Source organism: Orbicella franksi, chromosome 8 (genome assembly GCF_964199315.1).
Source record: "Orbicella franksi chromosome 8, jaOrbFran1.1, whole genome shotgun sequence".
In the NCBI taxonomy this organism is placed as follows: domain Eukaryota; kingdom Metazoa; phylum Cnidaria; class Anthozoa; order Scleractinia; family Merulinidae; genus Orbicella; species Orbicella franksi.
The window spans coordinates 19,428,662-19,454,177 of NC_138152.1; the positions used below are offsets into that span (position 1 = coordinate 19,428,662).

General features: G+C 37.6%; 1 protein-coding gene across 1 annotated transcript in view; it reads left to right on the forward strand.

Annotated features, from left to right (window-relative positions):
* Positions 1 to 25,516, forward strand: part of LOC145495169 (glutamate receptor ionotropic, kainate 3-like) — a 45,663-nt gene that overhangs the window by 18,573 nt on the left and 1,574 nt on the right. The window contains exons 3-16 of the mRNA XM_081474747.1: positions 7,651 to 7,742; positions 7,921 to 8,055; positions 8,369 to 8,608; positions 9,163 to 9,368; positions 9,638 to 9,706; positions 9,971 to 10,057; positions 10,793 to 10,924; positions 11,269 to 11,373; positions 11,582 to 11,701; positions 11,908 to 12,102; positions 13,183 to 13,543; positions 13,643 to 14,005; positions 14,623 to 14,793; positions 24,283 to 24,430. Of these exons, the coding sequence (XP_081330873.1) occupies positions 7,658 to 7,742; positions 7,921 to 8,055; positions 8,369 to 8,608; positions 9,163 to 9,368; positions 9,638 to 9,706; positions 9,971 to 10,057; positions 10,793 to 10,924; positions 11,269 to 11,373; positions 11,582 to 11,701; positions 11,908 to 12,102; positions 13,183 to 13,543; positions 13,643 to 14,005; positions 14,623 to 14,793; positions 24,283 to 24,430 (2,417 nt within the window). The 5' untranslated portion in view covers positions 7,651 to 7,657. The remainder of the gene's footprint in view (positions 1 to 7,650; positions 7,743 to 7,920; positions 8,056 to 8,368; positions 8,609 to 9,162; positions 9,369 to 9,637; positions 9,707 to 9,970; positions 10,058 to 10,792; positions 10,925 to 11,268; positions 11,374 to 11,581; positions 11,702 to 11,907; positions 12,103 to 13,182; positions 13,544 to 13,642; positions 14,006 to 14,622; positions 14,794 to 24,282; positions 24,431 to 25,516) is intronic.

The window sequence follows — 25,516 nt, forward strand, 5'->3', positions numbered from 1 at the left end:
TTTGTATGTTAGTAAAATTTCCCCATTTCCAAGTACACCAAGTGGCACCCTTTAAATCTATACTTGCCACCTGTTCCCGCACACTTACATTACAATTAGCACAATGGTTTAGCCAGGTTAGGACCTGTTGTTTCAAATTCAGGTAAATAGTACACGGTGGCGTTGTTTTATAGGCTATAAATATTTCAGGGCTAATATAAGCACGAAAGGGATGGAATTAGAATGATTTGGCATAAGAAATAATAGGAAAAGAAAGAAAAGTTCCTTGAATCATTGTTTGTCTAAAGAAACGAAATTTAATTACTCTTGGTTTTCAAAGTGATTATGCTTGATGGCCAGTATAGCGACCAACTACAGTTCAGTGTTCTTTGAGTCATGCTAAAATTGATTAATAAAATATTATTGACCTCCCTAATATCGGTGGAAATAGCAGTAAAAAGGCTTTCCTTTCACAACTTATCACGTGAGATATCTCTGGATTCCATTTCGTCTCCACCAGGTTTGACTGATTGTATTCACAGTCGTGTTAAACCTGAAATGACCCGCATGCAAAAGGAGAATGGAAATGGGGAGTTTTCACGATTTTGCAGCTTCCCTTATTTTATGTTGACTATCCATTATTAACATTCAACGACAGCCTACAACAGTTAAGAGAATAAAAGTGGTAAGCAAGCCTTTCAAAAGGTTAATATTTAACAATATTTTTTTCTTCGAAACTGTGCAGGAGCGAAAATCTAATAATATCTAGGAAATAATGGCAGTTGGGTGTCCTTGAATTTCCTGTATTTCAATTTTGCCCGGACTCTGTTCCAAAAAAGGCGCGCTTATATAATTAAATCACTAATAAAGTAATGAATTCATCAAGGTTCTTTAGCTTAGCTATTCTAGAGGCAGTTTTTTTCTTTATAATTTTGATAACTTATTCACTCTTTAGGAATTGGCATATTTTATTTGTTTATTTTTAGAAGCTGGGCCTTTGTGTAAAAGTAGCTCTTTCCAACCACGGAACGTGTAGATGTTGAAAGGACACCTAGCCTTAGTCAGTAAGGTTTTCCAAGCATGCCTTTGTGCTCTCAGTAATCGTCATTGGCAATTACGGAGTTCACGGGTGCTTTTTAGAATTAGGTTGTCTCTTAGTATCGTAGATAGGGAATATGAAGATTAATCTAACAAAGAGTTCCAGTAACGAGTTTAAAAATAACATCAACAGATTTTCTGCACAGATCCCAGAAAGTAAACCTAAGTACATATCAAATTACAGTTAATTAAATTTTACTCACACTTACAAGCCTGGGAACGGCGTGAAATATGAAGGATATTCCGTGAGTGTGTAGTTTAAACACCTTTCGTGCAAGTAATATTTTACAGTGCAGCTGACAGCTGCCAGGACCTCGTTACCATAAGATAAGTTGCATGTGGGTCGTTTGAGAAAAGAAAACCACCTACTGATACTTAATCACTTGGCCAATTCTAAAGGAAATGCATTGTAGTATTGGAGGTACCGGTCGATCTACCTTCAATACGCATATTTTTCAATAACATAATATATTATAGGTAGGTTGTAGTTTAGGATGTGATTTAACAGATACGACTATAATTTCACTTGAATTAGCTAATGAAAAACAAGTATTTTTTGTAATAGCGCATTGCTTTTTAGCAGAGTTTTAGATTTTTTCAGTAAGATGTTGTTATATCCATAAGAATACGGCGAAGTCCTGGCAAGTCACTTACGATAACATACAAAATATATTCTGAAAGTCTTTTTGCAATGTAATGGTGACTGATTTAGGACATTTTTGTGTTCTCACTATCGATATCATTTCAGATTGTCTCCTGTGGAATCGTCTCCTGTGTTCTCGTTGGAGTACCCTAGGCGCTAGACAATTTTGTGCGAAAACGCGGGAAATTTATTTAATTTTCAATATTGAAATATTCCAGACAGTTTTGTTTATAGTACCAAATGGTATTTTTACCAAGTTACATAGAAGGAGATCCTCAAATTTACATGCTAAAGGTTGTAAACCTCCCATCGACCAGACATTGGTGTGTGAACTTAGTTTAATGGCAGTCAAATTTCGTTATCAACTTGGGTACAAGCGTATTTTCATATAATCTACATTGAGAAAAATGATTTGCAAACTCCCCTTTGAGGTCTGTGACTCTCGTAAAGTCTTTACTATTGAATTAATGCAGTGGTTAAACAGCAGCATGGGGTATTGTTTTTCAAAAAATAACTAACATATTCCATGAGAACTAAGAGTTGACAACGGGTAAAGTTATATTACCCAGAGTACCCTATGATAGCCCATACTACAACCTTGTAGCTTCTCCTATACGATCAGACTTGAGGCAGGACTCTTTTTTACAGATGAACTGAAAGGTGAGTGTATGGGTTGGTGATGTAAATTACGTCACATCTGCAGCTTTCAAGTCAGTGTGAGAACATACTCTAACGTTCATCATATTGGAATCTTACGCATTTCACAAATTACCTTCGACGAAATGGTTATCAATTTTGTGCTGTTTTCAAACAGTCTTTATAGAGGGAAATTTCCTATTCGTCTTATATTTGAATTCCTAATGATGTAAAGGACACATATACAAAGTAAAGGTATAAATATTTGTAAAGGTGAACTCGCCAACATTAATTGACAAATATTGCCGATCGAATCTGAATATTGTGAACACTCAGTGAAAACTAAACATCTGACATTGATAAGAGTAAGAAAATATTTGATAACCGTTGTAAACATATACATGCTTTGTGTGCGAAGGTTAAATTTGCATTTCATTGTATTGCCGCATATTTTATAAATAAACTGAATAACTCATAGCAGTATTCGGACTGGGTGTGCTGACCACAACTTATTTACTGATGTTTACGTAACATATCTTAGAGCTCTCTTTGATTTGAATTAAAGAATGTTTGACGCTTGGCATGAAAACGAACTAATTACCCAAAGTCTCGGCTACTGTATTGTTTCATTGTATTCAGGACTAGGTGTAGCTTGTTATGTGGTGATTGTTTATTAATTTAATGTTTCGTGGATATATCTTAAATCCTCCGAGTTTATCGCTTTACTTTAGACTATTTTGTGTAGTTCAATAAGTTCTTTGAAACTGATGTTACTATAAAATAAGGGCTGAAAGTAGACGACGCTATTATCCGTTCAACGACCAATTTCAAGTTTGACCCCAGGAGTAAAATTTACATGCTAAAATATGTAGCAAAACGCTGAGATATGTGCAACGAAACAAGCGAAAAAAAAAACAAACAAAACAAATGAAAACACTCAACAAATAACTTTGCGCGGATTGCATGCATAGTTACGTAATAGTCAAAGACAGTTTTAAAATTATTGAAATATATGAACAAATGACGAGAATAAATAAGGGTTGAAGTTAATCACAAAGACCTAAAAAAAAATTTATTTACAGATAGAGTTCACATCGCTAGGTAAACAAAAAACACCACTAAACGAAGTCCATCTCATGAGAAATTGTCGGTGAAATCGCTTTTGTACTTGTTGCATTCCACATACAAACAATAACCAAATGCAAATATCAAATCAAATGAAATTCTCGTATTAACCCCTTTATTGGAATATATCTACAATCTACAGATGCTTGCAATTATTCACCCTCAAACTGCTATAAATGTAATACATGCCAGAAATCTAAAAAGTCGGTTTAACCAGAAAAAAGTGACCAAACATAAATTGTATAAAACCCAGCTATAAATTTAACGACCCTGTTTGACCATAAACGTAAAGAGAGTTTACCATAAACGCAAAAATGGACTATGCTATCGTAAAGCATTAATTCATAATTCCAGGTCACTGAACATAACGTAGTCATCCTCAGTGAAGATATATACTTGTAGTTTGTTAGAAAAAAGACCCAAAAAAATACACGCGCTTATTGGTTCAAAATCGTGTTTCTATTTAATAATTAGATTATTAGCTCGAGATTTCTATCGCGTGATAGTTGATAAGGGCGCAGCCCGAGTCAACTATCATGCATAAAAATCGAGAGTGAATAATTTAATCGTTTTGGTGTAAACCTACTAGTCGATCAAAACTTTGTCTTACGGCCGCCAGTTTGTTAACAAGGGCACACTGCTACGCTACTCACTATCTATCACAGAATAGATAGTGACTAGCGTAGCCAATCAGAGAACGACATTCGTGATAGAACGCTGGTAGATTTATACTAAAACTCGATAGAAACATAGAACTAGCACGAGCTGTTGACGTTATAATGGCGCGAGCAAAGAGAATTTACATTTTGATGATCAAAGTAAACAGATTGTTTTCTTTTTTTCGTCGCGGAATTTTTTAAAAGAAATAGAGAACATGTTCACTGTGTTTCTATCGAGTTTTAGTATAAATCTACTGGCGTTCTATCACGAAATGACGGTCGAGTCTTTGTTTTTTCGAAGTATCTGTGAGGAGGATTTAGATAGAGTTTTGAACGATTAATAGATTTATGCTAAAACAATTAATAATGATATAATAATAAAACTTTATTTAAGTGTCAAACCATGTAGCCTGGAGGAAACTCATACTAATAACGGGACGCAGACTAATGCAAAATACAAAACTGAGAAGACTAAGATATCTACATTAAAATAGAAACACGAGTGGAAGTTTGGGAGAACGAGAAATGCTGTGGGAACACGAACCAACAGGCGAGCATTTCCACAGCTTTTTCGAGTTTTTTTAACAACTATTGCCTAATACAAGACATTTGCTGAGTTTGAGCTAAAATAATCAATTTCAGAAACTGTGTCTGTCCACAGGCCAATCACATCCACTTCTTAACAGAGAGCTGGCATATAACAGGCTTTTACATGGCAACCATGTGACAATTATTTTAACGAAACGCAAACATAACGTACGTATGCTTCTAAAGAAGATCTTATTTTCCGCGTGAAAAAAGTCAAATTCAACTTTCATCATGTTGAAAGAAAAATTATACAACCATGGCAACATCAGTATACTGATTGATAAAGTTAGTATCTTTTCTCTGCGCGATAAAGAAATTATATTTGAGGAACAAGAAAAAGCCCGGTATTTTATCAATATCTATATCATAAATGAACATGTACAACGGATCGTTGGAGTTTGAAACCGAAAAAGTTGTAAACTACTGAATGAGCTCTGGGACCAGCTGCACATGAGCACTTATATTTTCAGCTGTCAAATTTATCCTATTCTAAACAAGTATGAATTCTTTCAATCAAATACAATAAGTTGAATCCCACCTCCCTTCCAGGAGTATGATATAATATTTAAACAATAATCTTCATGTAAATATTTACGATAAAAAACGACGTTTTGATGTCATCTTGATATCATTATCATGTTACTAAAAAAAATTTATTCCGGTATATGATTATGTAACTCACGCATGAAACTCTTCACACCTCAACTGTATAGATACAAACTGATCGTTGATTTGGAAGGTGCATGACCAAAGGTTTTTAAGTTGCGGAAAATGCAAGAGATTTTTACAACGTTATGTCAGACCTCTGGTAAGTTTAGAGCCGTAATATGAGTCGTTTTGGAATTATTTATATTTCGAAATTTGATACATTTTTTACAGAGTATTTTATTTCGCTCTGAACTATGACATATCAGTTTAAAAAGCTCGGCAGATCCCACACGTTAAAGTTCTTGCGTTATTCGTCAATGTTAACAAGTAACCATTCTTCATTTATGATGTCGTGCAGGTACTTTCCTGTACTTGTGAAAAGAGATCGTCATGAATGAAAACAAACTTAATTGGAATTCCGTGTTATTTTGCGTCTGTTCAGTAATGGAAGTGACTTTGTGATGACAATAGTGTTACTGACGCTTGCACAACCACGCGACTTCGGATTCCAAAATGGCAAAAAACGAGGAGGAAAATTTTTTTATAATTCGATCAATTTTTGCTTATTTCTCCCGTTTAGCTCAATGTAGCCGTTAATTTTCAGAATGTCAAGTTGTCTGCAAATTAAAATACCAAAGTGTCGTATGCCTTGAGGAAGGTGGGTTTTCACTTAAACATTCTACTGTAATCACAAACGAAAGGTATGAAAATTTTGCTCGTTTTACGTATTCTGTTTTTGAGCACTTTGGTAGGAAAGCATCATAAATTGTCGTGTAGGAGACCAGATGATCTTTGTGACAGTCAAGCTAGGAAAATAACATTTTAGTGTTTTTGTGAGGTAAAATATTCAAGCTCACCAGGTTTCCAGAGAAATTCGAAAAAAAGAACCGAATAAATAAAACCTGTTAGTTGTCAAAAAGCAACCGACACTGAGGGAGTTAAGATGGTTATATGAAAGAACAAAACATTTTGAAGGGTTCGCTATAGGTGCCCAATCTCCGGCATCCGGGACGCAGTTCTCATTTGCGCCTCTATCAGGTTTTGTCGTAAACATTCGAAAACTTAAATTTAAATTTGAGCTGCAAACCTAACAGAAGATTGAAATAATATTTCCCGACTCCACGCTAAGGGTAGAGCTAAGTATGTGTACAGTGCAGTCGCCATACATCAGCTCAAGTAGGTTGAAATTTATTGCGTATCACGAGAAGTAAAAAATAATTGTTCTTAGTTGATTGGCGTAAAAAAGGACAAGCAAGCTGGATGCATCAGAGGCTATTGTGAAAGCACAAGTAACAAATTTACCTTTCACAAAGACAAAGATGGCTTCCGTACTCTCAAGGTGCACCTTGTAGTTATAATACAAACCATGGATGAGCGAAATAAGTGACACCTTCCACTGCACTTGAATATTCTTCTTTGGCGGTTGTCGTAAGAAATTTCAATTGATGTTATTTAACGTTTTCTAATCGTTTCAAATTTATTGCTGATTTTGATTCAGGATATTTCAAAATTTCCACGTCGGTCTATTTCAGTTATTTTACACTATAGTATTGGGAGATCTGTGATAAAAAAAAGATCAAAAACGATGAAATAGAGTCACCATCACGCAAAAGCTGTTTTGTTTGAGAATCGGTCATTCCTGTTTAGGGATCTTTTAAGAATTAAAATTACTGAGACAAGCTGATATTAATTTGGGTCCTTTCAAAAATAGAAGATAGTGAGATTAAAAATAAATAGAAATATATCTGTCTGGATTTGTAAAAGCTAAGCCAGAAGATCGTTTAACATGTTAAAGATTTAAATATATTTTATTTGCTGCCATTTCTGGCCATCAGAATGAAGACTATGCAATAGTAAAATAGCCAGCAAATAGGTCATTATTTGCCAAGACGTTTTCTCCTACAGACGTTTTTTCCTACAGTTACATTTTTGAACAGGAAAACACAAACATTATTATCTTCTAAAGTGTAAAAAAAGAAATTAGTTGTCACGAAAATAAAATGGAGTGGAAATTTTCTCTGTTCCTCCCGTAATTCTTCACGCTTCATTGTCAGTAGCTTAAATAGAAATATAAAATTAGCAAGCTTTAAAGTAATCATAGTATACTTTTCAGTTCGAATGAAAGTAAAGAAAGACATAAGCTGTTTTTTTCTGAAATTACTTGCATCGATTTTACACAATAGATCTAAGTAGTCTCAGTAGTCCATGTAGTTGTAAACCGCTGATTTTAAGATGAATTCGAAGTTTGTTATTTTGTTTCTTTCGCCCCAACAGGTCTACAATGGAAAGAGGACGCTTTTACATTGCTCTGATATTCATTTCATTCCTATCCAAGACGTACGCGACAAACAGAATATTCAGTTATGGTAAGTCAGTGAGTCATTATTACGACTTAACTAGACAGTTTGTTTTTGCATGGGTCATATCGAGGTTTACCATAATCACTTGACTTACAGGGCAATCAATATCAATCTATGACCAAAAAATGTAGCTTTAATCATCGATTTTTCAAAATAAAATGTTAGTTTATTTCTGATCACACAGGTCTTATCGATGGATATTCATCGGAATACGAAGCGCTTATCAATACCGTCATCAACAAAACTGCTAGTTCGAACAATGCTTCGATAATCTTTAGCAAGTACAACACATCAGAAAGTACAAAGCTATTTCATCAAGGTGAGATACTTTTCAGAACTTTGCTCTCACAGGCTTGAGGTTAAAACACGAGTGATGGTAGTCTGTAGATGTAACTATATAATGGAAAAAGAACAAAAAGCACGTCAAGACCGATTTAATCCACGCGCCCGTTACCGTTCAGATTCTTTATCAAATCTTTCAGATTTCTTCTTGAAGAAGACTTGTTAGACAGTACAGATCAGAACAATTTCCTTGCAACTTAAGTTCTCAATATCGTTTAGGTTAACTTAGTATTGCGTTGCATTATCGATCACAGACTAGCTCACAAGTTTATTAATCACATTCATTTCAGCTTCTCTGTTTCTTGATCAAAACATCCTTGTGCTCATCGAAGGAAGCAACACGAAGACGTCCGCATGCGCACTCTCAACAGTGACTGGCATTCCTCTTATCCGTCTCCATGGCGAGAGAAGGTCTCTCGATCAATGTGAAAAAGCGATTCAGATGTCAGCGGGATACAAAGACTACGCCCAGGCTATTCTTGACATACTGAACACATTTGAATTGAAAAATATTGCGCTTGTTTTTGATGGTAAATACTTGCTTTTACCTTCACTATGAGTCGCTAAAATCCTTACTTAACGGTAACTAGCATTTACATAGATCTACAAATTTATAACGATGGGTTGATCAGTTTTAAGGGATTTCTTAACATTCTATGTTACTTCCATTAATGCATTTATAGGGGTAACTTTGTAACATCCGGGTTTCGTCCTGGGTATGGTGATATCAAGGCTAAACTAAACTAAATTTAGGACAGACACAGCTTAAGTTAGTTATTTTGTTAGTGTGACTTCTCCACTATTCACTCTAACTACAGTTAAGACGGACGGTTTTCTGAATAGAGATACGAAACCAGGGTGACAACCGGACATAGCCTTCTCTGGTCACCAAATCACCAAATTAGGGCTGTCATGAACTACATGCACAGTACTTTTAAGTTTGACATTGGTGTGACAGCAAATTCGACTACAACCACTAACCACTGACAAGTCTGACTTTATTTGACTTTTACTGAGCCGAGAAAAACTATAGATAACGCTTTGATGTGCCTGCAACCAATATGTCTATACGTGTTTCTTTCAGAGGAAAGTTTGTACGAAGCTGCATACTTTCACGCTATATCTCAAAGATCAAAGCTTGCTGTGGATTTAATTCAGTTTTGTAAGCCGAATGAAAATGAAGATCCAACAGCTCCAGTATTGAGAGCAATGGAGGAAATCAGGAAGTTAAAAGCTCAAGTCATTCTCCTTTATACCGACAAAGAAAGCGTCGAGCTTATGTTACAGCAGGTAAGCATGTGTGCCATACTGGTCCAAAGGGAAATAACATTATTTGTTTTAAAAGAGTTGAACTTAATGCCTGACACGTCTCTATGAAACAGCAACGTGCACCGGGAGTAAACTTCGGACTAAACGACATAAATCCCGACTAAAGTACTGTTTTTATGGCAAAAAAATCACAGTGTCTTGCCTCTCATTTCGTTTGGCATCTTTTTTGTGTTTGAATGAGACAAACAGTTTAATAGTAATAAAATTTGTTTGTCATTCATCGTTTGCAGAAGCCTTGTCAACAAAGAGATGACTATAAGAATATGAGAAATGTGTATAAATGGATACTTCATAGAGAGGTTTGATTCTGACACTACTACTCATGATCAGGCTTTGATTATTGAAATCGACTTTGTAACTGTTTTCACTTTATAAAATTTCTTTATTTTATTATTTTTCTCACTGCTATTGGTATCTTTCAAAACGATGTGGAAGAAGATATTCCAAAATATCGTTTCTTCTTAACCATGCATTAGTAAATCTTGAGTAGGAGAAACTACGCTTAACTAAAAATTGATAAGAAATTATTGCTATGTCATGTGTTCGACTTTTTCCCTCTGCAGATGCCAATGAACTTAAGCTGTCACAGAGACAGTATTGTTTTATCTGTGAAGCTTCCATACAGTCACGGTTCAGCTCCCGATGGACTGGTAAAATCAAATAACAACACCGATGAGGCACTTTTGTTACTATATGCAATAATCAGATCCGATTATTTAGAGAATAGATAATACTACCGTGTTGTGCAAAATTAACTGAACGCAAGCAGAGTTCGCCAAATGTCGTGTGTTGTGAGCCCGAAATGTCCCCGATACCTCGTCGAAGTTTCGCCTCGGATGACATTGACATTTGTCTGAAATATCGGCTTCTTATCGCAATATCGGCGTTTCAAACGTAATATCGGTGATATTTCGATTTCTTAAATGAAATCGAAAGTTCGCTAACATGATATTGTGGCGGGAAGGCGATGAAATTTCGCCATTGGGTCCCGAATCTTGGCGAGATTTCGCATGTGTTAAATAACACGTTGCGAACTTTCCTGATGGCAAAATACAAAACAAACTGAAGCCTTGCACCAATGTTTTAAAACATACATCAACGGCAACTATTCGATGTCAGTTTTTGTTCTACTAAATAATTATAAAACACTCTTTAGTGAATACTGCAGTTGTTTTTATTATTACTTAATTTTCTCGGGAGAATGTTATCTTAACTTTAAACACTCGGGGTCAGGTGAGAGTCAGGCAAACCTTAAAGATTACACGAGGCTTTCTTTCCAGCAAAACAAAAAGACCATCATCGCAAACCCTAGTTGGGCTCTACTTTACATCTTATAAGTAATTTAATCAAGAACCATTTTAATACGTTTTAAATTATCTGCCTAGGACATGGCGGCACTTGCCCACGATGCAGTGCAAGTTATCAACCAGGCAATCAACACAGAGCCGTGTTTATCGATCAATGGAACTTCTATTAGCTCAAATGATAAAGAAGCTATGTTAACATGTCTGAAGAAGGTAAGCGTTATGCACTTCGAATTATTCTCCGAAAATGTTAATTCGGTTACCAGGATAGTCATCAGATAGATTTTGATAGTTTGGAAACTACAAACTATCCAGTAACAAGCCTGAGTTTCTACGTGGCTAACTTCGATCGCAGCTAGTTTTATTGTTTCAAAGAATGAATACTTCGAATAAATTAATAATCCGCAATTATTATTGCTGTATTATTCAATTGATAAATAGCCTCCATACTTTTGTTAATTACTAGGTATGATACTGGCCAGCGGGTGCTTTCTTTTCAGCAATCTTATACGATTCTTATTTTCCGGTTTTCATTGGTAAATACTTCTCTGTAACAGGTTAACATGGACGGCTTAACAGGCCCCATCCATTTCGACAAGTACGGCACGAGAAGAGATATTGAACTGGAAATTTTAAATCTCCGGAACAATTCCTTTAAAAACGTAAGTGACCCATTAGAGAACAAGCATATTCCGTTGCCGCCTCAAATTGTCGAGTTTCAATTTGGGCTTCTTCTTCCCCTGAAGCAGTCGACGAACTAGTCATGTTGAAAGAACAATCCTATCCAAACAATTGCCTTCATGTACGAGAATTCTTCCTAATTGATATGAGAGAAGGATTTTGATAGGTTTTTGTTTGCCTCGAAATTAGGTAGGGACGTGGAATTCAACCAAAGGTGTCATTCTATTTGATAATATCTCGCGGAACATGGACAGTCCACTGGATTCCAAAAGGCTGGAGGGAAGAAAGTTTAGAGTTGTCGTTGCAGAGGTAATCAATCCTTTGAAGTTGTCTAAGTGCATCCACATAGTGTTCTCACCAATTTTGGCCGATTTCCAGCCATTTCCTAATCTCGAATCCAAACCGGGCTCGGTCTGAACTCACGACCTCGGTCGGGATTCTCCCAAACAGGCCTTCTAGAGAAAACTAGTCCTTAATATGAACTATGTAAAGGTCAAGTCGCTTTCTTTCAACAGAATGCACCTTTCATGATGAGTACGAAGCTTGAAGGTGGCATCATTTCATACAAAGGATATTGTATTGACCTGCTGAATGAACTAGCAAGATACCTTAAGTTCACATACGAGATCTACGTCAGCCCTGATGGGAAGTACGGCTCTGAAACAGAAAATGGAACCTGGAATGGAATGATTGGAGAGCTGTTAAACGAGGTTCCTAAACATATTGTCTGCTTTGTTTGTTGTTGGAGTGTTTGTTGCTTTTGATAAGTGAACCTCCCTATGAATAGAGATGTCTTTTTTTTACTGATTTTTGAAATTTTTGGCCGCTGCTCGTGTGGGAAGTCACATTTCTCGTTATAGCGGACACCCTCGGAACCGCCATTTAGTGTCTGTAGTAGCGCGATCTTCCCGTTTCTTTGATTTGCAGTACATGTTTACTTTGACACATAATCATACTGTATGGGTCAAAATAGTGTGCAAACTAGTAAACATTCCAAGACGGCAGCACAATTATTTCATTCAATATGTCTAAGATGTCTAAGATCTTGTAACGAGAGTAGAAGAGGGAGTAGCTAATGAGAATTTTGCGTTCGCCAGCGAACGCAGAAATGAAGAAAAAAAGTTTCTTATGGCAGGTGTTCCTCCTCTCTCCCTCCCACGCCCCCTCCTTCTATCCCGCCCTTCCTTATCTTCCGTTTTACGCCTGCAACGCAAGCTATCTATCAAGGGGATCAAAGACCCGCTTGACAGCGGCGGTGGCAACCGATCATCTGGATGGGTCTGCTCACGTATACGACAGTTCCAAGATACCAAGTAATTTTTTCGGTTTTGTGATACTCTGAAAATAGATTTTGGATTATGTAAGAGAAGTGTATTCCAGATTCCACCCGCTGAATTCGGGATTCCAAAAGCAAAAATATGTTGGTTTCCGGATTCCGGATTCCCTTACCTGAGGCGAGTAGAAAAATAAACATTTTAGTCAGGGACCACATGATGTGTCTGCAATTTCGTAATAGGGAATCTGCACTGAATGGTGGGAGTGATTTCCATGCATTTCTTTGTGATTTCTGCTAGGGATGTAGCTTCTGTCCGCAATGGCAATGTGTCTGTAATAGCAGCGTGTCCGCAAGGCGAGATCTGACCGTGCATCTTAAAAAGAACATTAGATAATTTGAGACTTTTTTTTTGCTAAACCACGAATCGTGATTTGGACGGCCAGTAAATGGCCACTCATTGGTTATTGACAAGATTGTTCATCTTGTTCTCACACTCTCTCTTTTTCTCCCAAAGCATGCTGATATGATTGTGGCGGATCTCACTATAACTGAACGTCGCGAAAAAGTGGTGGACTTCAGTGTTCCTTACATGTACTACACTGAAGAGATGTTGCTGAAGAAAACCTCTTCAAGCGACACAGTTGATTTACTACAGTTTATGAATCCCTTTGACAACAACGTCTGGTTTGCCACTCTTGGGACTCTATTTATCATCTCTATTGCTCTGTTTGTTCTAAACTACTTCAGTCCTTATGGGTACAAAGATGACAATGGCCGGGGAACATCGCAGGAATTCAGTTTCTTCAACAGTGTGTGGTTTGCTTTAGCTTGTATGCTGCAACAAGGAGCGGACAATTCACCAAGAAGCTTGTCAGGTAGAGGCAAATTGGCTTTAGTTTTCATTAAAACAGTGTCCCAGAATTTTAAATAGATTGTTTCGTTTAGGTTTTGATTCTCTGGTTCTTAAATTTAAGGCCGTATTCTCACTGGATGTTACTGGTTCTCTATTCTTATATCGGTATCAACCTACACGGCCAATCTCGCCGCTTTTTTCACTGTAAAAAACGCAGCTCTTCCCATCAACAACCTCGAAGACATCGTGAAATCATCTTATCAAGTAGGAGTATTGGAGTCAGCAAGTACGTACGAGACATTCAAGACGAGTCAATATGAAACATACAAAAAGATCTGGCATAGAATTCAAACAGGAGGCACAGTAGTTGAAAGTGTACATGAAGGAATTCAATGGGTGCGACACGGGCAGGAGTTTGTATTTATCAATGATGGGCCCACTCTCAGATATACCGCCAACCAGCCTCCTTGTGATCTGACAGTAGGTAAATAATAGAATAAATTGCTGCGACTCACACTCAACAAAAACAATAACTTTTAACTCGTGAAATGCGTAAGGAAGTTACGGGTTATGGTGGTGGTTCAGATTATGCAAATTAAGGGTCGAGCATCAATGAACTGTTTTCGCAATTCCGCCTTTTTGCAGGCGCATAAATGGTTTGACAACTGCGCAACTGCGAGTGCTAAAATTGAACTAAAATTAGCTGGTTGTTGAAATTTCTCGTTAATTTGTTGATTAGGGAAAATGTTTATGCCAGCTTGTAATAATTAGTTCAGCTAACCCAGATTGATTGTGTTAAAATTTTGATTCTTTTTTTGGTCGGTGACAGTTTTAATCTCGAATGCTGCGAAAAGTTCAATTGAAGTCACGAAAAAGTTGGCTTATACCTGTCAACTTTAGCTAACATGGTTTTGCTGCGTTGGTTAACAGTTATTAAATAACCTTTCTGCTGTGGGCAGAAAAGATCGTTGTGAAAGTTTACTGTCAGAAGCACTAATCATTATTCACTGCGAAGTTCATGAGTTTGCTCGTAGAACACTGTGATTTAATGCGTGAGTGGAATATATTTCAAGCATTCATCGCTTATCTCTGTTTAAATAGTTCCAGGTCTGTCGACGTCAAAAGGACTTGCACTCGCTTTACAAGCAAATGATCCACACACTGATGACTTCACGCTGGCCATTTTACATTTGTACGAGAATTATGTCCTTGACAACTTGAAACGGAAATGGTGGGAAACTGCTGATGAGTGTTTTCAAGAAAAGGAAACAAGTAAGGAACCATCTTTATTAGCTATTAGAATTTAAGAGTCCCTGTCCATAAATATGGAAAATAACTCGGCAAGGGTCGAAAATTCGATTTCTCGCATATTTTTATGGTAGATAGGCTAGGGCACGACAAAAACTACTGGATAGTTTTTTTGGCAAGATATCCTTTTATTTCAAGGAAATATGCAAATTACCAAATTCCGTTAAAATCGTCATTTGACGCACCATTTTATTAAACAAGTTTGAGAGCCTCGCATGCAAAACCACATCATTCTTCCGCCTTTAAAACACTCAAATGTTTTTGTGCAATATTTAAATATGTACTAGTTTGATTTTCGGGAATGTTGCGTTGTCTTTTTGGGTGCAAAATAATTAAATTTCGAAGACATGTATTTCACTCACTTAAAAGTACTTCGTGAATATAATTAATTTTCACCATGTGCGAAACCTTCAAATGGATTAAGCTTCTGGTGGTTGAATCGCAGAAGGATGGTCTACAGATGCCTGTAAAAGTTTCTTTGGGCAAAGGATTATGAGCGACGCGAGAGCTTTTCAAAGTACGTCAAAAATGCAAATATTTGACCATCCCGTCGTCAAATTTCAATTTACGGGTTAGACGTATATTTTAGTATGCGCCACATGACATGACCTATATTAAGTTGAAATAGACACAGAGCTGATAATTTCGAAATGTTCTTACCTTATTTGCTGTAAAAGGCAGGTTCAAAAAAGCCGATTCGACGTGTTTCTCTCACCATACGATCACCACTGCATCTAAGTCAAAAACGGCTAAGTCATTTGTAAAAAGTTGCTTGCTTTGCACTACACCAAAATATTACGTCTGATCATCATGGTTTGATCTATTGCTGCTTGAATCCTTGCTTGCAGCGGTTTCTTGTTTCTTCGTCACGCGATGCTGTCATCCCATTTTAGGGTGTAGGGGTAGGACAATTTCTATCCTAATACGTAAGGCTCCGTAAGGCTTGGAACCACTGGGAGCACACAGTCTTGTTGAGTAGGAAGAGACTAAATTAATAATATAATAAAAAAATAATATTTAATATTTCTAAGGCGCAAATTAACATGTGAATATGATAAAATGCGCCTAACAAACCATATGAGTAATATAAATTAAACGATATGCTATGAATAGTGTGATTAATTTAAAACTAATTATTTGCAATAATTATGTACATTAGGCTAAGGTAACGAGCTAAAAATTAAAATATTAAAAACAAGGGATCTAGTAAAAATGTATAGAAAACATCAAGAGCTATTCAAACGCTTTTCTAAATAAAAATGTCTTCCGTTTGGACTGAATAGTCCACTATTGCCCCTGTTGTCATCTTTTACTCGACCACAGCAACCTACATGCCCTGCGTAATACTGTAACGCTAAACTCGTACCTAGGTTCTTTCGCGCTGTGCAATTATTTTTGGTTTACATATACAACATTTAATACAGTGGGCTACCCTCGGGAAAATGGGTGGTTGGCCGCTTAATAGAGGTTGGTGTACCCTGGATATTTTTCACTAAGGGTTATCATTTTCTTGGTGAACATGGAATCAATTCAAGAAAATCATGATAGATGTGTGTTTTAATTATCACTCGTCACCTTCAATTCCAGACTCTTATCTGCCATCACCCTTTCCAAAAGAAAGTTTTTAAATTTTGGGTGGCCGCTTAATAGGGGTAAAAACAATAGAGAGACCCTTATCGGAACGACCAAATGATGGCCGCGAACGCTTGATAGAGGTAACTGGTCAATAGGGGTTTTATTTACAGTATTTTATGGACAATATTTTTGGACTGTATAGACAAAAGTCCTCTATTTTCTGTTACAAAGAGACCAATGCCTCGCCGCCTAAGCAAACAAATAAAACACGCCAAATAAAATGGCATGGTCAGGGTTTGTTTACTCACGTAATTCCTTATTAAATTTAGTCTGTTTTTCTCACGAATTAGACACGTTGTGATTTCCTATTTTTATTTCAGCTAGTTCTTGCTTCACTGATCTACAACTTGTTTATGGCGATTTTTTTAAAATAGTAGTGAGTACAGGCACTAGCTTTATCAGCTGTTGTCTGAATCATCAGAACGTACAACAAACGTGATTTGGACTGAGGCCATGTACACTATAGAATACGATTATATAAATATACATATATTATTATATAAATTATATGAACAGATAAACAACGAATAAATTGTCTCACTTATCCTGAGAGTGCTCTATACAAAATAGATCAAAATGTGCAGCATATGTTGTGACAGCTTGCGTGACTAACAAATAACGGCTCTAAGATTGTGCTGCGCCGATACGCTTATCAGCAATGATCAGCAATCGATCAAACGTAGTATTTTGGCACAGTGCAAAGCAAGCAACAATCTACAAATGGGTCAGCCGTTTTTGACTTAGATGCAGTGGTGATCATATGCGCCGAAAGATGGTCACAGATTCATGGTATTCGACCAATAATAGGTTGACGGTAGGCGATGTACATCGGACGTTAACGTTGTGTAAACAAAAGCAAACTTCTGCTTTATGTGCGACGAATGGTGAGAGATCGGCTAGAAACACGTCAAATCGACGTTTGGACCTGCCTTCTACAGCAAAGAAGCTTCGAGCATTTCGAAATTATCAGCTCTGTGTCTATTTCAACGTAACATAGGTCATGTCATGTGACGCATACTAAAATATACCTCTAATCCGTAAATTGAAATTTGACGACGGGATGGTCAAATATTTGCATTTTTGACGTACTTTGAAAAGCTCTCGCGTCGCTCACTATCATTTCCCCAAAGAAACTTTTACAGGAATCTCTAGACCATCATTCTGCGATTCAACCACCAGAAGCTTAATCCATTTGAAGGTTTCGCACATGGTGAAAATTAATTATATTCACGAAGTACTTTTAAGTGAATGAAATACATGTCTTCGAAATGTAATTATTTTGCACCCAAAAAGACAACGCAACATTCCCAAAAATCAACCCAGTACACATTTAAACACTGCACAATTATATTTGAGTGTTTTAAAGGCGGAAGAATGATGTGGTTTTGCATGCGAGGCTCTCAAACTTGTTTAATAAAATGGTGCGTCAAATGACGATTTTAACGGGATTTGGTAATTTGCATATTTCTTTGAAATAAAAGGGTATTTTGCCAAAAAAGAAACTATCCAGTAGTTTTTGTCATGCCCTAGCCTATCTACCATAAGAATGTGAGCGAAATCGAATTTTCGACCCTTGCCGCGAATTCAGAATTTGTCTGATTTTTACAGGCAGGCACTCTTAAATATGTTATTGGAGTGTAACGTATTGCTCTTACAATCTCTCGCTACTCACTATCTGTTTAACAATTAGATTATGAGCTCGAGATTGCTATGAGGTGATAGTTGATGAGGCCTTCGGCCTCATCAACTATCACCTCAAAGAAATTGAGAGCGAATAGTGTGATAATAGGTTTTTGGCCTGGGAAAGCACTTCTGTGAAAACCTAGGGAACTCTCTCGCTGCGGGGATCAGTGCCGGATCTGTTACAGGGAATTATCTTCAGAGACGTCAACAGCACTCAGAACTTAGGTCCAACGATATCGTTTTAATCCAAGAACACAACCAAAATGCAACCGGAACATAACCGGAATGCAACCAGAATGTAACCGGAATGCAGCCGGAATGTAACCAAAAAATATTTTACAAGGCATAACAATTTAAGCCGGAAGCACAATTCTAAAAGACTACGTAAAGCTATTAAAAGGTCTTAACTAAATATTATCTAATACATTTCACAAAGCTCGATTGGCTATAACGGAATTCAACGTTCACAAGATTAATAACTTTCAAAACAATACAGGTAGATAACAGTTTAACAAAAGTCTATCGCAGGTAGCAATTACAGTTCAACGCTTATTACAGTTATGATCCTACAACAAACTAGGTGTCTGTTACGGTTAATGAATTGGAACAGTAACCTGAAACTCGGAAATGCAAAACGAGCTAAAACTAATATAATATATTGGATTTCTATATTTTCTGACAGCGAAAGCAAATATGTAAAACGTACTTAATTATCTAATTTTCTCTCCTCACAATAGTCTAATTGTCTCAGCAGAATTCTAACTGAAATAAACGCAAATAACGATTTCTAATTTTCTTTCCACGCATTATTAAACTTTACGCTTTAACAAAATCGCACGCATTGAATTGTCCTTGATAAATTTGTTGTTGTTTACGCGCGCGCACCCGTCTTTTCAATAATTTCAAGTTTTTAAAGTCAGGAAACCACAGTGATAACAATGGGGTGACAGGCTATACAACTCCTATCCGCGTGTAATAGCCGCTTTAAAAGCAAATAAAAGCAAATAAAAGCAATGACAACCACAACGTGGTGCTAGATGAACAATCATAGGAAGAACTCCTAAATTCAGAGCTTTTGCCTGTTCAAAACCACACAATATCATAAGCAACACTCAAAACAGTCCACAGACTTGCGCGTGAACATCTACATTTGCAGTTCCAGAACGTACAAACTGGAAGGACAAAAAGTTCGATGAAATTGATGCAAGAAGCATAAGCACGTCTCTCTAAGACAGACTCGTAACTTTCAACAAGGAAAGCTACAGCTATCTCTGGCGAAGCCGGACAAAGATAAATATGACACCCGTGATAAGAAGCAGCATAACTTGCAACAGTTAATCAAACAGCCGGGCCCGGCGTAATAATAAAAAATGCAAGTAACCAACATGTTCACGGAATGTTTCAAACTTTGTCCCTCCAGAGCTAATATTTAGAGAGCTTAAAACATATCCTGCAATACAAATGAGCCAATAAAAACTAGCACGTGGCAAAAAACAGAGATGTCGAACTCTACAAATTACACGCGGATAACAGCGGAAACCACGCAGACCTATGACCTCTAACGGCTCTACTCTGGTGAAATGTCCTCCTAAAAACAGGATTATGATTGCTTAGCGAAATATTCAAAGATCCCCCTATCGCGGGATGCCGTCCTCTGATTGGCTACGCTACTCACTATTTATTCTGTTATAGAGAGTGAGTAGCGTAACATTGTGCGGTTGTGAATAAAATGACGGCCGTTTCTTTGAGTTTTCGAGTTGTCTGCGAAGAGGATTTAGATAAGGTTTTGAACGACCAGTAGATTTATACTAAAACAAGTAAATTATTCGCTCTTGATTTCTTTGCGCGAATAATCTAATTGTTAGGATAGATGAATTTTTCACTCGTTTGTCTCACGATGGAGTTACTTTGAGATGTGGATCGCGACGTTTCGACTGCTAGGCTTCATCAGGCGATGAGGTCAATTGTTGCGTGTCGCTATTTGTAGCACCTCGGTTCGCTGCTATTGTTGCATTTCGATCCTCATTATTATTCCGACTTTGTAACGCTGTTCCCTAATAGTTCCGCATTCTAACTGACCGGCTGTTGTGCTTTCTGATTGTAGGTATCCATGCTTCCGGAATTTCGATTACACTATTTCCGTTGAGGGTGTCTGGAAAACCCGAATAGCGAATAGTCGCGAATAGCGAACAGCGAATAGCCCCGAATAGCGAATGGCGAATAGTACGAATAGTGCGAATAGTGGCGAACAGTCTCGAATAGTGGCGAATAGTGGCAAATATTGGCAAATAGTGACAAATAGGGCACCCAGTATCTCGCAGTCAACCTCGTAGCAACTTAGGATGGGATTTTCCGGCTAAAAAGCGCAGACGCTTATCAGGACAAAAGGTGTTTCTAAACGTAATTCATTCTGTTTTAACCGCTGCAAAAGCGTAAATACCTCTTCATTAGGGTATCCTTGTGTTTTCTGTTTTCGTAATGTCGGCGATGGACAGCCTACTAGCCTGAGTCCGGAGAAGAAAAGGTAATAAATTCATTGAAATTCTATTGCTTATTTGGATAATTAATTAATGTAGGATATTAGATCTAAAGCGGTGACTATTGACGACTATTCGTCACTATTCGCCACTTTTCGCGACTGTTCGCCACTATTCGCACTATTTGAGACTATTTGCACTATTCGGGACTATTCGCTATTCGCTATTCGCGACTATTCGCTATTCGCTATTCGGGTTTCCCAGACACCCCTCTGTTGATGTTATTTGGATGAAGTCTTATACGGATAGCTTTCTTGACCCTTCGTGCGTACGAGTGACAAATCATCTATCCTATCTCACAGCACGATGAATAATGTGCAAATCTTTAATGACATTGAATCTAATTGTTAATTAGTAGAATTCCACTTGAACACTGATGCAAATGCTGCAATCTGATTGGCTGAGTGATCATAGCACATATAAGCAATAGTCTCCACTCGGCGCGGAAATATGCTCGGATATTTGTCCGCGGGTATTGTCTGTTCCGAGAAGCGAATAGTTTTCCGAGAGTGTAGCTCGAGGAAAACTGTGAGCTTTGAGGAACAGATAATGTCCGAGGGCCAATATCTGAGCATATTTTCGCGCCAAATGGAGGCTATTGTGTTTATTATCCTTCAATTATTATCCAACTGCAGCGAATACCGTCCAAATAACTTTATATTTTTACTCGTTGTTTGTATTTTGACTCGCCTTACGGGCTGGTCAAAATACGGCACAGCTCGTAAAAATATACAGTGATACTACACACCATAACATCTAATAATATCTATCTATCTATCTATCTATCTATCTATCTATCTATCTATCTATCTATCTATCTATCTATCTATCTATCTATCTATCTAACAAATAGATTCCATGTTGCCGTGCGTCTGTTCAGTAATAGATCACAGAAGACGTCTAAATGTGGTAAGAACATCAGTGACACACTCGGCTATCGCCTCGTGTGCCACTTTTTTGTTCTTACCACATTTTGACGTCTTCTGTGATCTATTACTGAACAGACGCACGGCAACATGGAATCTATTTGTTTTATATAATAACGAAACAAACTACTACAGATAAAGCTTTTTTTTATTTCAAAATCTTTCAACATAACTCGGAAGCCGGCCTTTGCCCACTTTGGCGAACACGAAAAAAGCCATTTGACGTAATCTATTGTCTATAGAAATTGAAGCAATCTCATTGGTTGCTATGAGTAGCAAAGAATTGTGATTGGTCCGGGAAAATCACGCCACTGTCAAACTTGACTCCAGCGTCGCTTTTCGTGGAATGAAAACTTACAGCGAAAGCAGAATTGAACTGCGAAATCTACAAATATTAAAGAAAATGCTGGATAATTCAAGTCAGTTTTTGTTATCAGAGCAGTCCTGTGAGCCGAAAAGCTTGGATGCTGCCTCGAATATTGCAGGAGTTGAAAAACTACGCTCGGAAAACTTGCGGCTGCTGTCAACCTGGAGGCCATTCGATTCGAGTTTTGAATGAAAGGAGCGTTAGTGATCGTGGAAATTTTTGTCCTTTGTGGCTGGTGATTCTCAAATCAGTTTGAAATAGTGTCGGAGACACGTTTTAGCTGTGATACACTTGGCCGTGAGCTGTAGTGAGCTATACTTTGCTCGCTGCTGTGCCCTGAAACGGACTGGAACATTCGCATCGGAAAGTAAGGTTATGTGTTTATTTTAACTGATTTTAAGAAGTGGTTTGATGTTTCATTCCAGACAATCACTATGTCAACAATTATTTTGAGACTGAGAAAAGTTCAATTTTTTAAATAAATTAATCTCATAAACATTTTGTTTATTGGGTTTGTTAAATTCGAGACAAAATGGTTCTCGGCTTACCAAGACTAATTTTGTGTTTGGTTTAGTCTCGCTTGACTGCCGACTGAGACTGCTCGGGTATTTTTTTCTGAGTCATTTTCTAAAACAGAAACGGCTTTATCTTTCTTCTTCCTGCTAGACTATACTTCTGGTAGCTGTTCAATGCCTGGACAAGACTTTCTTGGACCTTATCTTTTGCCCAGTCATGTAAAATATTATCTAAATTCTCAAAACTTTCCGCCATTTTAAAACACAGAGGGAAAAACTTTGAAATGATGACGTCAATCGTGCATCTGTCCTCTAATAGATCATAGGCGAGAACCAATCAAACTGCGAGAATAACTTGGGTTATATAAATATATATTGAACACTGGGGAATATCACTCGGATATTCCTCAGTTTTGGCTGTGACGTCACGTGACGCGATTAACACAATCGCGCGTAAGCGAAAATATTTGATGGATTATAAAAGCCATCAGCGTGCAATGGTTGGAGGTCGTCTTCGAAACGGCGAGGTTTTATCGCTTTTACAAAGTTTCGAATGAACGTTTTGGATTATTACATTCACGACAAGACTGAAAGTAGAACATTTGCGGTTTCTTGGCTTTAGAAAACTCGAAATTATTGAAAAAATGACGCGCGCGAGCACAATTTGAAATGACAATTCAATCCCGGACCGATCTTCCGATTGCTCAAAGTTTAATAATACGTCGAGAGGTAATTGGAAACCGTTATTTAAAGTAAATTTCAATTCGAATTCTGATAAAACAATTAGATTATTGGCTCCCGATTTTTATGCGTGATAGTTAACTCAGGCTGCGTGATAGTTAACTCAGGCTGCGTGATGCTTAACTCAGGCTGCGTGATAGTTAACTCAGGCTGTGTGATAGTTAACTCGGGCTGCGTGATAGTTAACTCGGGCTGCGTGATAGTTAACTCAGGCTGCGTGATAGTTAACTCAGGCTGCGTGATAGTTAACTCAGGCTGCGTGATAGTTAACTCAGGCTGCGTGATAGTTAACTCAGGCTGTGTGATAGTTAACTCGGGCTGCGTGATAGTTAACTCAGGCTGTGTGATAGTTAACTCGGGCTGCGTGATAGTTAACTCAGGCTGCGTGATAGTTAACTCGGGCTGCGTGATAGTTAACTCAGGCTGCGTGATAGTTAACTCGGGCTGCGTGATAGTTAACTCAGGCTGCGTGATAGTTAACTCAGGCTGCGTGATAGTTAACTCAGGTTGCGTGATAGTTAACTCAAGCTGCGTGATAGTTAACTCAGGCTACGTGATAGTTAACTCAGGCTGCGTGATAGTTAACTCAAGCTGCGTGATAGTTAACTCAGGCTGCGTGATAGTTAACTGGGGGGTAACCTGCTAGGAGTAGACGGTCCAAGGTGTGTTTTCCTAAAAGAAAGTTTATAGATATGAAATAAAGACAAACTTAGTCGTACAAAGGCTGTAATGAATGTATCTGTAAGATCAATGCCAAGTTGAGAGAGCCAACAGAGCATAATTATACAAAATCCTTATGAAGAAATCGCTTCACGTTTGTCATCAAGTGAGGTTGTCAGAGTCCTTGGGAAAATATCATTAAAATTAAGAAGATTTTAAAGCTTCCACAGATTATTCACCTCCATATGAAACAAGAAAAATTTGGGTTTCCTAAGCCAAGTTCTGGGTTACAATATACGGAAAATTGTCCATTCCATAGACCTCTTATCACATCCATGTAGAGAAAGTGGTTCAATACGAGTAGACCTTTTCTCTTTCTTTTTGAACAGCATTGTCTCGAAAGCGTATTGGCTTGATGAGCATGCTGGGAGTGTATGTTGTCCTGGGTATTGGAATAGTTGTTGCATTTCTGACGTTGATTGCGGAGATCTTGTGGAAAAGAAGAGAGAAGCACAAGTTGCTGATCAAAGCCAGAAGGTTGGTCACTAGGTAAACAGGATGACAGCACTATGATTAGCACGCCATACATGAGCACCTCACGGGTTGTGCACCCCATTATTCTCATGGAAAACCCTCTTTTCAGACTTCCTTCCGGTAAAATATAAAATGATTTCATTTTGATTTTTTAAATTTAGATAAATAAAACTAAGAACTTTTCCTTGAGGGTCTGGATGGGATTAACTGACAACTGACAAATAAATAAATAAATAAATAAAAAATAAATAAATAAATAACTGACAACTGACAAAAACTCGAAAATTTGACTGACAACTGACATTTGTAGTCAGATTTACTGACAACTGAAAAAAGGCTTTAGCCATTGTCATTCGTTTGAAATTCATTGAAAATAACTTTTTCGGTAGAGATATTGGTACTTTAACCTTTGTTGTTTAATATTCATCTTGTTTAGATAGTTTTTAGACCGAAACCATCAGTCTTTAATCATTTACAATTTGACCCTCATACTACCTGTTACATGTCCCTCAACTACATTTTCATAGTCTGTTTGTTCACAACTCGTTTACTTTCACAGATCAACCAAAACGAATCAAAATAGATGTAAATAGCGGAGCTCCGGCGGCCCGAAAAGCGGAACATAACTATAAGAACAAAACCACATGCATGGACAGAAATAGACAACCATGTAACTCTCTTTTCATGGTCAACATAGCTAGCGGCATGGATCTCGGGCGCGTGCGCCCGACGATGACGATGACGACGACGAACAACGACGACGTCGTCCAGCTAATACCGAGTCATGCAGCCTTGGTTTACAGCGTACTTCTTCGGTCTTGGACATCCATGTTATGGTCAAAAATGGGTATCCGCTGACCAGTATCACGTGGCCATATCGCGGACTCAAGTTTAAAACTCATCGAGATCATGTGTGTTTATTTAAGTTAACAACTGACCATTTGTTGGTTTTTCGATCGGATCGCGGGCTCAAGCCAGGTTAACTTGTAATCAGGGCCGGGTTGTTAAACCAGGATTAAAAGTTAACCGAATTACAAATTGTTCTCGTATGAATTGTTTGCCACTGTTCATGTTTTGTGTAGTTTGAGA